This window comes from Octopus bimaculoides, chromosome 1 (assembly GCF_046866305.1).
Source record: "Octopus bimaculoides isolate indiv1 chromosome 1, ASM4686630v1, whole genome shotgun sequence".
Classification (NCBI taxonomy): domain Eukaryota; kingdom Metazoa; phylum Mollusca; class Cephalopoda; order Octopoda; family Octopodidae; genus Octopus; species Octopus bimaculoides.
The window spans coordinates 183191761-183203907 of NC_142928.1; the positions used below are offsets into that span (position 1 = coordinate 183191761).

The 12147-nt window shown below is 41.3% G+C and overlaps 1 protein-coding gene across 1 annotated transcript in view; it reads right to left on the reverse strand.

Moving 5' to 3' along the window:
* LOC106871708 (testis-expressed protein 10 homolog) overlaps positions 1 to 12147 on the reverse strand; it is a 58993-nt gene that overhangs the window by 14603 nt on the left and 32243 nt on the right. The window contains exons 6-7 of the mRNA XM_089363531.1: positions 5499 to 5648; positions 2459 to 2663 (exon numbers count right to left, since the gene is read on the reverse strand). Coding sequence (XP_089219657.1) covers positions 2459 to 2663; positions 5499 to 5648 — 355 coding nt within the window. The remainder of the gene's footprint in view (positions 1 to 2458; positions 2664 to 5498; positions 5649 to 12147) is intronic.

Genomic DNA, 12147 nt, shown 5'->3' on the forward strand with positions numbered 1-12147 from the left:
TAACGCCAACCACCCCGAGAGTGTAGTGGGTGCTTTTTAGATGCCACTGGCACGAGAGCCAGTTAGGGGCCAGGGGTGGGTGGGGAGAGGCTGGCTGGCATCAACCATGTTCGGATGGGGCTTTTTATGTGCCACAGGTACCGGGAGCCAGTCAGGCCGGGGAGCAATCTTCTGAAGCACATAACTAGGGAAATACAGTCATGGAGGCTGACTGAAAATGAGTGAGAATTATTGTTTTAAGAATTAAATTTAGTTGCAACTACATGGTAGAAGAGCCATTTAATAACACACAAAGCTGTTAAATTTGAAATCGTTATACCTTAAATCATAATAATTTTAAAAGATCAAGTATCCACAGTCTTTCCAACAACAACCATGGGCACCTTTTTGAATTCAATATGTCTGACATTTGTGGGGATGCTTAGAGAATTAAAAAAACAACACAGCAGCGATGACTTTGGAAACATTTTTTCATACTCAGAATTGCTGAAGCGTGGAATAAACTACTTGCATCAAAAGTTGGTTGTCAGGATACTGCAGCCTCCAAAACTTCCATGCTTCCTAAAATTCACCAACAATACACCTGATGTTCTCTCCCCACTTTTTTTTAAACAAACCAGTCATTTTCATTTCTTGCACATTATTCTATGTACTGTTCATGCATTTTTGGCTACTTTTTCTGATAAGCTGTAGTGCACCTGAGCACTCTATAATAATTCCATTATTATTACCTCCACCTTAGCGAAGGTGGAGGTATTGTTTTCAGTTATGTTTTGTTTGTTTGTCCATGGACAAGATATCTCAAGAACCACTGGATGGATTTGGATGAAACTTTCAAGGATGTTTGGCCTTGTGACCGGCACGAACTGATTAGATTTTGGGATCAATCCAGTACCAGACAAGAATTCTGGATTATTTTTCCTGTTTTTATTTTACTTAATTTTTGAGAGCGGTCGGGTTCATTTTTAGTATTCTAGTTTGTGAGAGCAGTCGAGTTTATTTCAGATATTCTCATTTTAAAAATTATCTCTGGTTAATCGTTTTTGAGGATGTTGGTGTTGCCTTGGCAGAGGTTTGCGCTCTCTGAGTGTTCTTGTTATTATTAAAATGCTAACGGCAAAACTTGATATCTGTCCAACTGTAGAAGTCTGGCTTCATCAGTGAATCTGATTTCAAGGATTTGAAAAGGTATCGTTAATATAATCAAGGTTTGATTCTGAGAGTGAATTGGTAGAATTTTTAGAGTATTGGAGCGTAGAGAGTCTGAACAAATATTGTGAACCAGTCTCCAAATACTACTAAGGTCAACTTTACATTTCATCCTTGAGGACAATGATGAAATAAGGAAATAAGAACTGAGCCCTGGTGAATATCTACCTGTACACAGAAAATGGTAAAAAATAGAACAAAAAATCACAGGACTTAGAGAAGTGTGGGGGGGGGGGCTGTAAACTTGCAAGACACAAAAAACAGGGGAAAAGTTTCAACAACTAAAAGGGGAATATTTGAGAGGGGGAAGTGGAGGTGGGTGGCTTTATGCCAGATGTTAAAAGGCTAAAGTATGACTGAGGGACAGGCACAGGTGTCTTGTAGAGGAGGTACATGCTGAAGGAGAAAAAAAAAAGGAAGGTAGTGATAGAGTATTTGAGCAAACTGAAGGTACATGAGGATAAGCATGAGAGGATACAGACAGTGAGTCATGGGAGGGGTGGAGGGAGTGAATACTTTCATAAGGAGGAATAACAGGTGGTAAAAGATGGGGGTGGGGTAGAGGTGAACATAGTGAGTGATGAATAAGGGTGGAGGTGAGGTTGAAGGGAAATACCAGTATGGAAAGAAGTAAGGTGAGATACAGGAATGACTCAGGAAGGTGAATAGGTTAAAAAGTAGATGCAGGAGCATCCAGGCATTTGAGGGAATCAATTTCCAGTGTATCCTTTGTCTTTATATTACCTGTGCATCTTCCACATACAAACACTACTTCCATTAACAAATCCACTGTACCTCTAATGTCCATAACTTGCAATGGGTACACTATTTGGAATTCCTGCCCACACCTTTCCTACATATCGTGCAGAGCCATTTACCTGAAGGGGATAGAGTCCTGTATATTTACCTGCTTACTATAGCCTTGGTTTTCACTAAGTTAACTTTAAGGCCCTTTAATTCCAGGTTTTTCTTCCACACCTGGAATTTCTTTTCTAATTCTATTACAGATTCAGCTTTAAGAGTGATATCATCAGCATATAGCAGTGTCCAGGACTGAGAACTGAGCCTACCTGTATACTAAAAACAGTGAAAAATGGAACAGGAATGAAATGACTTGAGAGAGAGAGAGACAGAGAGATAAATAGACAGACAGAGAAAAAGGAAGGGAAAGATTCAACTGAAACATTAAACCCAAAGAGTTAGTTATTAACAGGCTATAAAGACAAAGTAAAAAGAGAAATTTGTTTACCGTCCACTGACAGAAGCTGTACAACAATTTGAACAAACAACTGTACGTATTTCTTTTTAACTTGATATTTGTGAAGAAAACTCTCCATATAATGAAGGAAAGGCGTCAAAGTTTTATTCACAAGTTCCACACTACAATTCCGGTTATCTGTTATCAGGTAACTTAGAACATAACACACATCGAGATTAAGTTGTTTTTCAAGAGCCTGAAAAAGATGGAGATAAGACAAAAGTTAGAAGGACTCACTAGTTTCAAGTTTACAGTGTCTTCAGAGAATAGCTTGAACCTTTTAATAGAAACGGCTCTGCAATCACACCACCTTTTTTTTTTTTTTATAAAAGCTTCCATTTTTAAAGTGATCTCAAAACCTTCCATCAAAATTCCATGCTAATTTATGTTGCTAACACCAAGTTAATAATGACAAAGTTATTTTAATAAATTCCTTAATATTTTTGAAATTAATTGAAACAAAGGCAGCGCATTTCATTTTAAATATGGTAATGAAAGGGTTAAGGATTTGTATACTTTCCAATGCTAATAGCCAATCAGTGGTTTCTTGGTTGTAGCTATTTCTTCGCCTTACAGCAAATTTTTGAGAAAAGCATTAAAGTCATCCAATAAACGACCATCCTTAAACATTATTTTATAGCTTGACCAGCTATTTCCCCCCATAAGGTCCATAATAATAATTGTTTCTTATTTAGGCTCATTGTGGAGGCGCAATGGCCCAGTGGTTAGGGCAGCAGACTCGCTGTCATAGGATCACGGTTTCGATTCCCAGACCGGGCGTAGTGAGTGTTTATTGAGCGAAAACACCTAAAGCTCCACGAGGCTCCGGCAGGGGATGGTGGCGAACCCTGTTTTCTCACTCTTACTTCCTGTTTCTGTTGTACTTGTATTTCAAAGGGTCAGCCTTGTCACACTGTGTCACGCTGAATATCCCCGAGAACTACATTAAAGGTACATATGTCTGTGGAATGCTCAGCCACTTGCATGTTAATTTCACGAGCAGGCTGTTCCGTTGATCGGATCAACTGGAACCCTCGACGTCGTAAGCGATGGAGTACCAACAACAATTTAGGCTCATGGTCAGCAAATTTGAAGGGAAAAGGTAGGTCAATACAATTGACCCCAGTACTTGACCAATACTATATCTTAACTCCAGGGAGTGAAAGACTAAGTTGACCTTGGTGGTGCTTGAACTCAGAGTGTAAAGAGCTGGAAGAAATAATACTGCAAGGCATTTCATCAAATCTAACGATTCAGCCAATCCAGCAATAATGGTTTCTAACACTGACACAAGGCTACACAATTTGGGTAAATTAAGAAATGATTAAATCAACCTGACTGGAATTTATTTTATTGATTCTGTAAGGATGAAAGGAATGAAAAAAGAATTTGATTACAACAAAATCAAAGCATAAAGGGCTGTATGCAAATACCACCAGTTATTTTGTCCAGTATTTTACTAATTTGGATCATTTCTGTTTGGCTGCCACTTTTCCATTTCTTCCATTTTTATTCCAATTGATTTCATATTTGATGTTTTGATGTAGCTTTGTATGATAATCATTGACATGAAATTTATTTTCACTATAACTCAATACCTAAAAAGTTAATAGCTTTTAAAGTTTGCAAATTTTGGGTAATTTTAGCCAATTGAAACCCGCAGACACCTGTTTCCATTAGTAACAAGCCAAGCTGTTACCAGGCTGCTTACCCACATGGTCATGAGATGTGCTAAAAATGGCCTTAAATCAACAAAGAACCAACATTTTTTGCTTTGGTTTTTGCATAATAATATGAATTTCTGTGTGTAAAATACAAATTCAGAAAAATCTGAAAATTCCCAAAAATAAAAAAGTTATGAGGTCATGCATAAAACAGAATGCCACAAATATTTCATTTGTTTACGGCTGAAAACATGTGCAGTCATGCACAAATTCACAGCTTCCAAATCATGTCTTCTGACTAGGTAGAAATTAAGCTTTATTAAACTTTAAACCTCTATAACTTTTTTAAAAAATTTTCTGGAAACAGGGAGAGGCAAACTTTTCAAAGAAGTAGGTAGCATGAGACATGGGTGATCATCATGTGGGTTGCACTACTGAAAATACTGAAGATAACTTTCCATTAGGTGTGTCATTCAGAATAGCTGCACAGGCCACAGGTTGTCCATGACTGGCATAAGTTGTCAGGTCACTTGTGAGATCTCTCACGAGCACTACAGGTAACATGATATTCAATACAGCCTCTTGCATGGTTGGCTTGTCAGCAACTAAACTGGCACCCCCACTAGGCTAGGCTGGTGAAGAGGGTTACTAGAAACCCTGCAGGACTAAAAACAAGACATGTCAAAAGGACAGATGAACCTAATGTGGGTTCAACAATTATCTGTCAATAGCACAAGCCCTCAGAAATTCCGGGGTCAGTGTCCAGCATGCTAGAAGACCACTGGGAGTGAGGCACCCCTTAGCTTTTTGTATAGGCATGACTTTAGAACTTGCTTCAAACCCGGGCTACACCTGCTCTTACAATTAGCAGTGATTTGGTCAGTGAATCCTCTGCGACAGTTGACAATTGATGGCAAGATGAGCTGCTATGGATCACACTATCCAAAAGAGTGTGTATGCATGTGACCAGGGGCCACATGTGAACATGTATTCCCACTGAAACTCCAAACACTCGTTGGTCGGAACCAGCTCAACTTACCGTAGGTGAATGCCACTATAAGCACATGACTGACATAGAAATTCATCACAATGATGAGTTTATTAGCTGCAGGAAGAAAGGCACTTACCTAGCTGTGAAAATAATTGTTGCAACAAGTAAACCATAACCAACTATGTAATACAAGAAAAATGGGCAATAAAACAATGAGGAACCTTAAAAAGAGTTTTATAAAGTAGAGGATGAAGTAACAGAAAAGATTTTGTCAAGTACAGAATGAGAGAAGAAAGGAAAACAGGAAAAGGTCTCGGTACATGCCAAGGACAAAACAAGACAAAAAGAAAAAATAACAATCAAAAAATCCACTCACTAGATTTTGTGCATCTTTTGCATTGTTCAGTGAGGAATTGTGAGGCTGATCTAGAAATTGGAAGTCATCATTTGTGTAGGTACTATAGGGGAAGACTGTCATAATCCGCTGAACCATCTCAGTACCATAGGTTTTCACTAACCAACCACGCTGCAATAGAAATAGTTTGAAGTTGCTTGTCAGAATAAACTATCACCATCGTTTAAAGGTCTACTTTTCCATATTTACATGGGTGAGATGTAATTCACTGAGACAGATTTTCTATGGCTGGATGCCTTTACTGTCATCAACCCACACTGGTTTCCAAGTAAGGTAATATTCAGCCATGGCCAGACATGTTTTCATGGAAGATTAGAAATACAGGTCACCATTTGAATGATACAGTTTGTTGACAATGACTATGTGATGTCAGGACAAGGAGACACTAAACACACACAATGAGCTTCTTTCAGTTTCCGCTTACCAAATCAACTTACAAGGCTTTGGTAGATGATATTTACCCAAGGTACAATGCAGTGGGACTGGACCCCAAACCAATATGGTTGGGCAGCAGACTTTTCAACCACATATTCACACTTGCATCTATGAGTGTTTGTGTGTGTGTGTGTGTTTGTGTGTGTGTGTGTGTGTGTATGTGTGTGTGTAGGTGTGGGTATGCATGTCTGTGTGTTTGCTTACATCTGCAATCACTTGTATGAAAATATGGCATTCAGGTGGTTGTTGTTTGTTTTTTTTGTGGAAATTACTAAAGATGGCGAGGAGTTACATAATGAAATTCTATTGTACCTTGGTGCATCATTGCTCTTGTCTCTATTCACTGATACTACAATGTCCCAGACATATTCTAATCTCTCCAAACCACATAGTTCCATGTTCAGTCCCACTGTGTGGCACCTTGGGCAAGTGTCTTCCACTATAGCCTCATGCTGATCAAAGCCTTGTGAACTGAATGGATTTGGTAAATAGAAACTGAAAGATACCAATTGTATATACATACATATATGTATGTATATATATATATATATCAGTTGAATAAAGTTAAAACATGGTCTGGTTTTCATGTTTGTTATTATGGTATTTAAAAAAAAAAAAAAAATTCTTAAAAAATTATTTTGTAATATTCATAAAGTTCAATTAGCACTTTCATACATTTGTATTAATCAACAGATTTCAAAATGTATTCAACTGTCAGCTGAATTCATGACAACTGTACTAAAATGATTGACTTTTTCCTTTTTGTACCTCTTAGAAGGTTCTAACAAGCTGAATTTTTGGAATACGGTTTCCATCATCATCATCGTTTAACGCCCGCTTTTCATGCTAGCATGGGTTGGATGATTTGACAGGGGACTGGCGAACCAGATGGCGACACCAGACTCCAATCTGATCTGGCAGAATTTCTCCAGCTGGATGCCCTTCCTAATGCCAACCACTCCGAGAGTGTAGTGGATACTTTTACGTGCCACCGGCACAAGGACCAGTCAGGCGGTACTGGCAACGGCCATGCTCAAAATGGTGTTTTTTACGTGCCACCTGCACAGGAGCCAGTCCAGCGGCACTGGCAATAACCTCGCTTGAATGTTTTTTCACATGCCACCGGCACAAGTGCCAGTAAGGCGACGCTGGTTTTAGACTAATCAAAACAAATCCAGAACACTAATGTTCGCCAAATTCCATTGAGCGACATATAAGAAACATGTTGTCAGAAAATGTTTCTAATTTTTCCTTTTCACAAACTACATGACACAAATGAGGTTGGAAGAAAGATAAAAGAAAAACGGTTTATTAAAATGTTCAAACCTGTTCTGAATAGAAATAAAAATAATATAACAACCAGTTAATGCTGTGGATTAGAAAATATCTTTAACATATGAATATAAACAAATTACAGAAGGCTCCCACCAATTGAAATAAAAACGATCAAAACCAACTAAGTTTGTTCGCTCATAAAACCATTACATGTGAACCGCAAGCTAATTGGTTAAAATAAAGGGGGGATCTATACCAGTAATATTGGTACGCCCTGGCAAACAACGATGTTTCAGCTGCATGTGGATTGGTCAAATTCGGCTTCTTGGAGCCTTCTAAGAGGTATAAAGAGGAAGAAGCCGGTCATTTTTGTACAGTTATCAAGAATTCGACTGTCAGTTAAATACAATATGAAATCTAACGATTATTACGAACATATGAAAGTGCTAAATGAACTCTATGAACATTACAGAATATTCTTTTTCAATGTTTAATACACTTCAGTATCGTAAAAAAAATTTATATATTTTTTAAATACAATAATAAAAAACTTGAAAACCAGACCATGTTTTAACTTTATTCAGCTAATATATTATTCTATATGTGTGTGTGTGTGTGTGTGTGTGTGTGTATATATATATATATATATATATATATATGAATTCTTCCAATTGCAAGTTTTCTTTTCAGGTACACGACAGTGCTTTTCCCCTTCCCAGGCTACAGGCCCACACCCCCAACACCCATACTGTTAGGATTGGCACTCTCAACGTCGGCACGCTGAAAGGTAGATCTGGTGAAATTGTTGAGATGCTTGAACGGAGACGCGTAGATATGTGCTGCATCCAGGAAGTAAGATGGAGAGGAGGTTCTGCGAGGTTCCTCACAGGCAAAGAACACAGGTACAAGATTTTCTGGGCAGGGAACACTGACGGGGTCGGGGGCGTAGGAATACTTCTAGCGGAGAAATGGGTGGATAAGGTAATCGAGGTCGTTAGAGTAAGTGACAGAGTACTTAAGATCAGACTAGTGCTTCATCATAGATTAGCTACTGTCATCTCAGCCTATGCACCTCAACCGGGGCTACCAGATGGTCTGAAAGACCAATTCTATGACACCCTCTTGCAAACTACCTCGTCGACGAGTGACAGGGACCTTCTCTTTGTGGCTGGAGACTTCAACGGTCATGTCGGACGTCGTGCTGGAGGCTTCCATGGCATACATGGAGGCTATGGCTTCGGTTCCCGCAACGAGGAGGGAACCAGACTGCTGGAGTTCTGTGATGCAACCGATCTTATGGTCTGCAATACCAACTTCAGGAAACCTGCCAGTCACCTAGTCACCTACCGCTCCGGCAGACACTCTAGCCAAATCGACTACATCCTCGCCAGAAATAGGGAAAGAGGGCGGCTTATAAATGCCAAAACCTACCCTGGCGAAGAATGTACCCCACAACATAGATTAGTAGTTAGCGACTTTGGGATCAAGGCAAAATGGGTGCCCAGAATTAGACAGGCTTGGAGGAGAAGGGTGTGGAAGCTTAAAGACCCTGCAAACGGACAGAGACTTAGAGACAAGTTACTTGAAGCATTTAACGAAATAGAAGGGGATATAGCATCATACAACGTGGAAGACAATTGGAGATTTCTGCGGGACAACCTGTTGAAAGCCACCGACCAGATTTGTGGGTGGTGTAAGGTCCCCTCCCGACCCAGAGTAACGTGGTGGTGGAACAAGGAGGTAGACAGGGCTATTAGACAAAAGAAACAGGCTTGGAAGGACTGGAAGAACGGTGGTAGCAGGGAATTGTACCAATGTGCCAGAAGGGAGGCTAGGCGACAGGTTTATTTAGCCAGAGGGGAAGCAGATAAGGAAAGATTTGCCAATGTTCTGCGCCGTGAGGACCAAAGACTCGAGGTATTTCGTGTTGCAAGACAGTGTAGGAGAGAGAATAGTGATGTTGTAGGAGAGAAATGTGTTCACATGGATGATGGTACGCTTGCATTAAATGAGGATGCAAAGAAAGAGGTCTGGAGATGCCACTACGATAGATTGCTTAATAAAGAGAATGAATGGGAGAAAGAGAGCCTGCTGTATGTCGACCCAATAGAGGGACCAGCTATCCGAGTTGATAGTACCAGGGTAGATAAAGCAATTAAGAGTATGAAGACCGGGAAAGACCCCGGCCCATCAGGAATCACTGCAGAGATGCTCAAAATATCTGGCAGTGTTGGCTATAGCCTAGTCACCCGTATTACGAACCAGGTGATACACGAAGGAGTCATACCCAATGACTGGTGTAGCAGCATCATAGTCAACTGCTACAAAGGTAAAGGTGACGCTTTAGATACAAATAATTACAGAGGCATCAAGCTGTTAGATAAGGTTATGAAAGTTACAGAGAGGGTCATAGCCCAACTAATTAGGGAGCGAATCAATTTAGATGAGATGCAGTTTGGGTTCGTGCCAGGTAAAAGCACTACTGATGCCTTATTTCTAGTGAGACAGTTGCAGGAGAAATACCTAGCTAAGGATAAACCTCTGTACCTGGCTTTCGTTGACATGGAGAAAGCCTTTGACAGGGTCCCCCGATCCCTTATCTGGTGGTCAATGAGGAAACTTGGGATAGAAGAATGGTTAGTGAGAGCTGTGCGAGCCATGTACAGAGATGCTGCCAGTAAGGTGAGGGTTGGAAATGAGTACAGCAATGAATTCCGGGTAGAGGTAGGGGTCCACCAAGGTTCCGTCCTCAGCCCCCTCTTATTTATCATAGTCCTCCAGGCAATCACAGAGGAGTTCAAGACAGGTTGCCCCTGGGAGCTCCTCTATGCTGATGACCTTGCCCTAATTGCGGAGTCACTATCAGAACTAGAGGAGAAGTTTCAGGTGTGGAAGCAAGGTCTAGAATTGAAGGGCCTTAGAGTCAACCTAGCTAAAACCAAAATCCTAATAAGTAGGAAGGTAGATAAAACACAAACCCCTTCAGGTAGATGGCCCTGCTCAGTATGTAGAAAAGGAGTAGGTAGGAACTCTATAAGATGTACCCGGTGCAAGCTATGGACACATAAGAGGTGCAGCAACATCAAAGGCAGGTTAACTAGCAAGTTAGTTTTTGTTTGTGGCAGATGTTCAGGTGCAATAAAGACTGTAAACAAACAGGAAACAACTTCTATCTCATTCCAGGGTGAAAAACTAGAGGTAGTCGATAGCTTCCGCTATCTGGGCGACCAAGTTAGTAGTGGGGGTGGGTGCGCTGAAAGTGTAGCTGCTAGAATAATAGCCTGGGCAAAGTTTAGAGAGCTCTTACCCCTGCTGGCGACAAAGGGACTCTCACTCAGAGTAAAAGGCAGACTATATGACGCATGCGTACGAACAGCCATGCTACATGGCAGTGAAATATGGGCTGTAACTGCTGAGGACATACGTAAGCTCGCAAGGAATGAAGCCAGTATGCTCCATTGGATGTGTAATGTCAATGTGAATACCCGTCAGAGTGTAAGTATCTTGAGAGAAAAGCTGAACATTAGAAGCATCAGTTGTGGCGTGCAAGAGAGACGATTGCGCTGGTATGGACATGTGGTGAGAATGGATGAGGATAGCTGCGTGAAAAAGTGCCACACCCTAACAGTTGAGGGAACCCGTGGAAGAGGTAGGCCCAGGAAGACCTGGGCTGAGGTGGTGAGGCAAGACCTTCGTACATTGGGCCTCACCGAGGCGATGACTACTGACCGAGACCTTTGGAAATGTGCTGTGCGTGAGAAGACCCGGCAAGCCAAGTAAGATCGTTGCCAGTGCCCCTGGACTGGTTCTTGTGCGGGTGGCACATGAGATGCACCATTTTGAGCATGGCCGTTGCCAGTACCGCCTGACTGGCTCCCGTAGGATTTTCGAGAGAGATCGTTGCCAGTGCCCCTGGACTGGCTTGTGCGGGTGGCACATAAAAGACACCATTTCGAGCGTGGCCGTTTTCGTGCGGGTGACACGTAAAAGCACCCACTACACTCTCTGAGTGGTTGGCGTTAGGAAGGGCATCCAGCTGTAGAAACTCTGCCAAATTAGACTGGAGCCTGGTGTTGCCATCCGGTTTCACCAGTCCTCAGTCAAATCGTCCAACCCATGCTAGCATGGAAAGCGGACGTTAAACGATGATGATGATGATGATATATAAGGAGTGGCTGTGTGGTAAGTAGCTTGCTTACCAACCACATGATTCCCGGGTTCAGTCCCATTGTGTGGCACCTTGGGCAAGTATCTTCTATAGCCTCGGGCTAAAACACTCTCCAGTTCCTGTGATGATGGTGGAGGATATCAACTCCTTACTTGTTTTTCTAAAATGCACCATAAATGTTCAATAATATTGAGATCTGGGGACTGTGATGGTCAGATAAGATGTTCAACTTCACTAGACTGTTCCTCATGGCATTCAGTAACAATTTTAGCTGTGTGAATTGGTGCATCATCCTCCTGAAAGATCGAGTTTCTCTCCGGAAACATGCAACCATAGGATGAATTTGATCAGATAAAATGCTTAGTCTTGACTATTAATTCTGCGATGAAGGGAAACCCTTCCAAGATATAGCGCCCCAGATCATCACAGATCCTCCTCCATGTTTAACAGTTTAGGTCAAATGTTTCTTTTGGCTGTCTCCACACGTATACTCGGCCGGTGGTCAGAAATAAGGTAAAGGATGAATTGTTCGAGAAAATAACATTCTTCCACCGCTCTAAGGACCAATTCTGTAGGTTTTTACTCCACTCCAAACGCTTTGCAATGTTTGTTTTTGAAAGTAGTGGTTTTCTGATTGCAGCCCTCCCGGGAACTCCAGCTTTGTGCAGCTCCCGGCGAACAGTTTTTATGGAGACTGGGTTCTCGAGGTGGTCATTTAGCTCTGCAGTAATT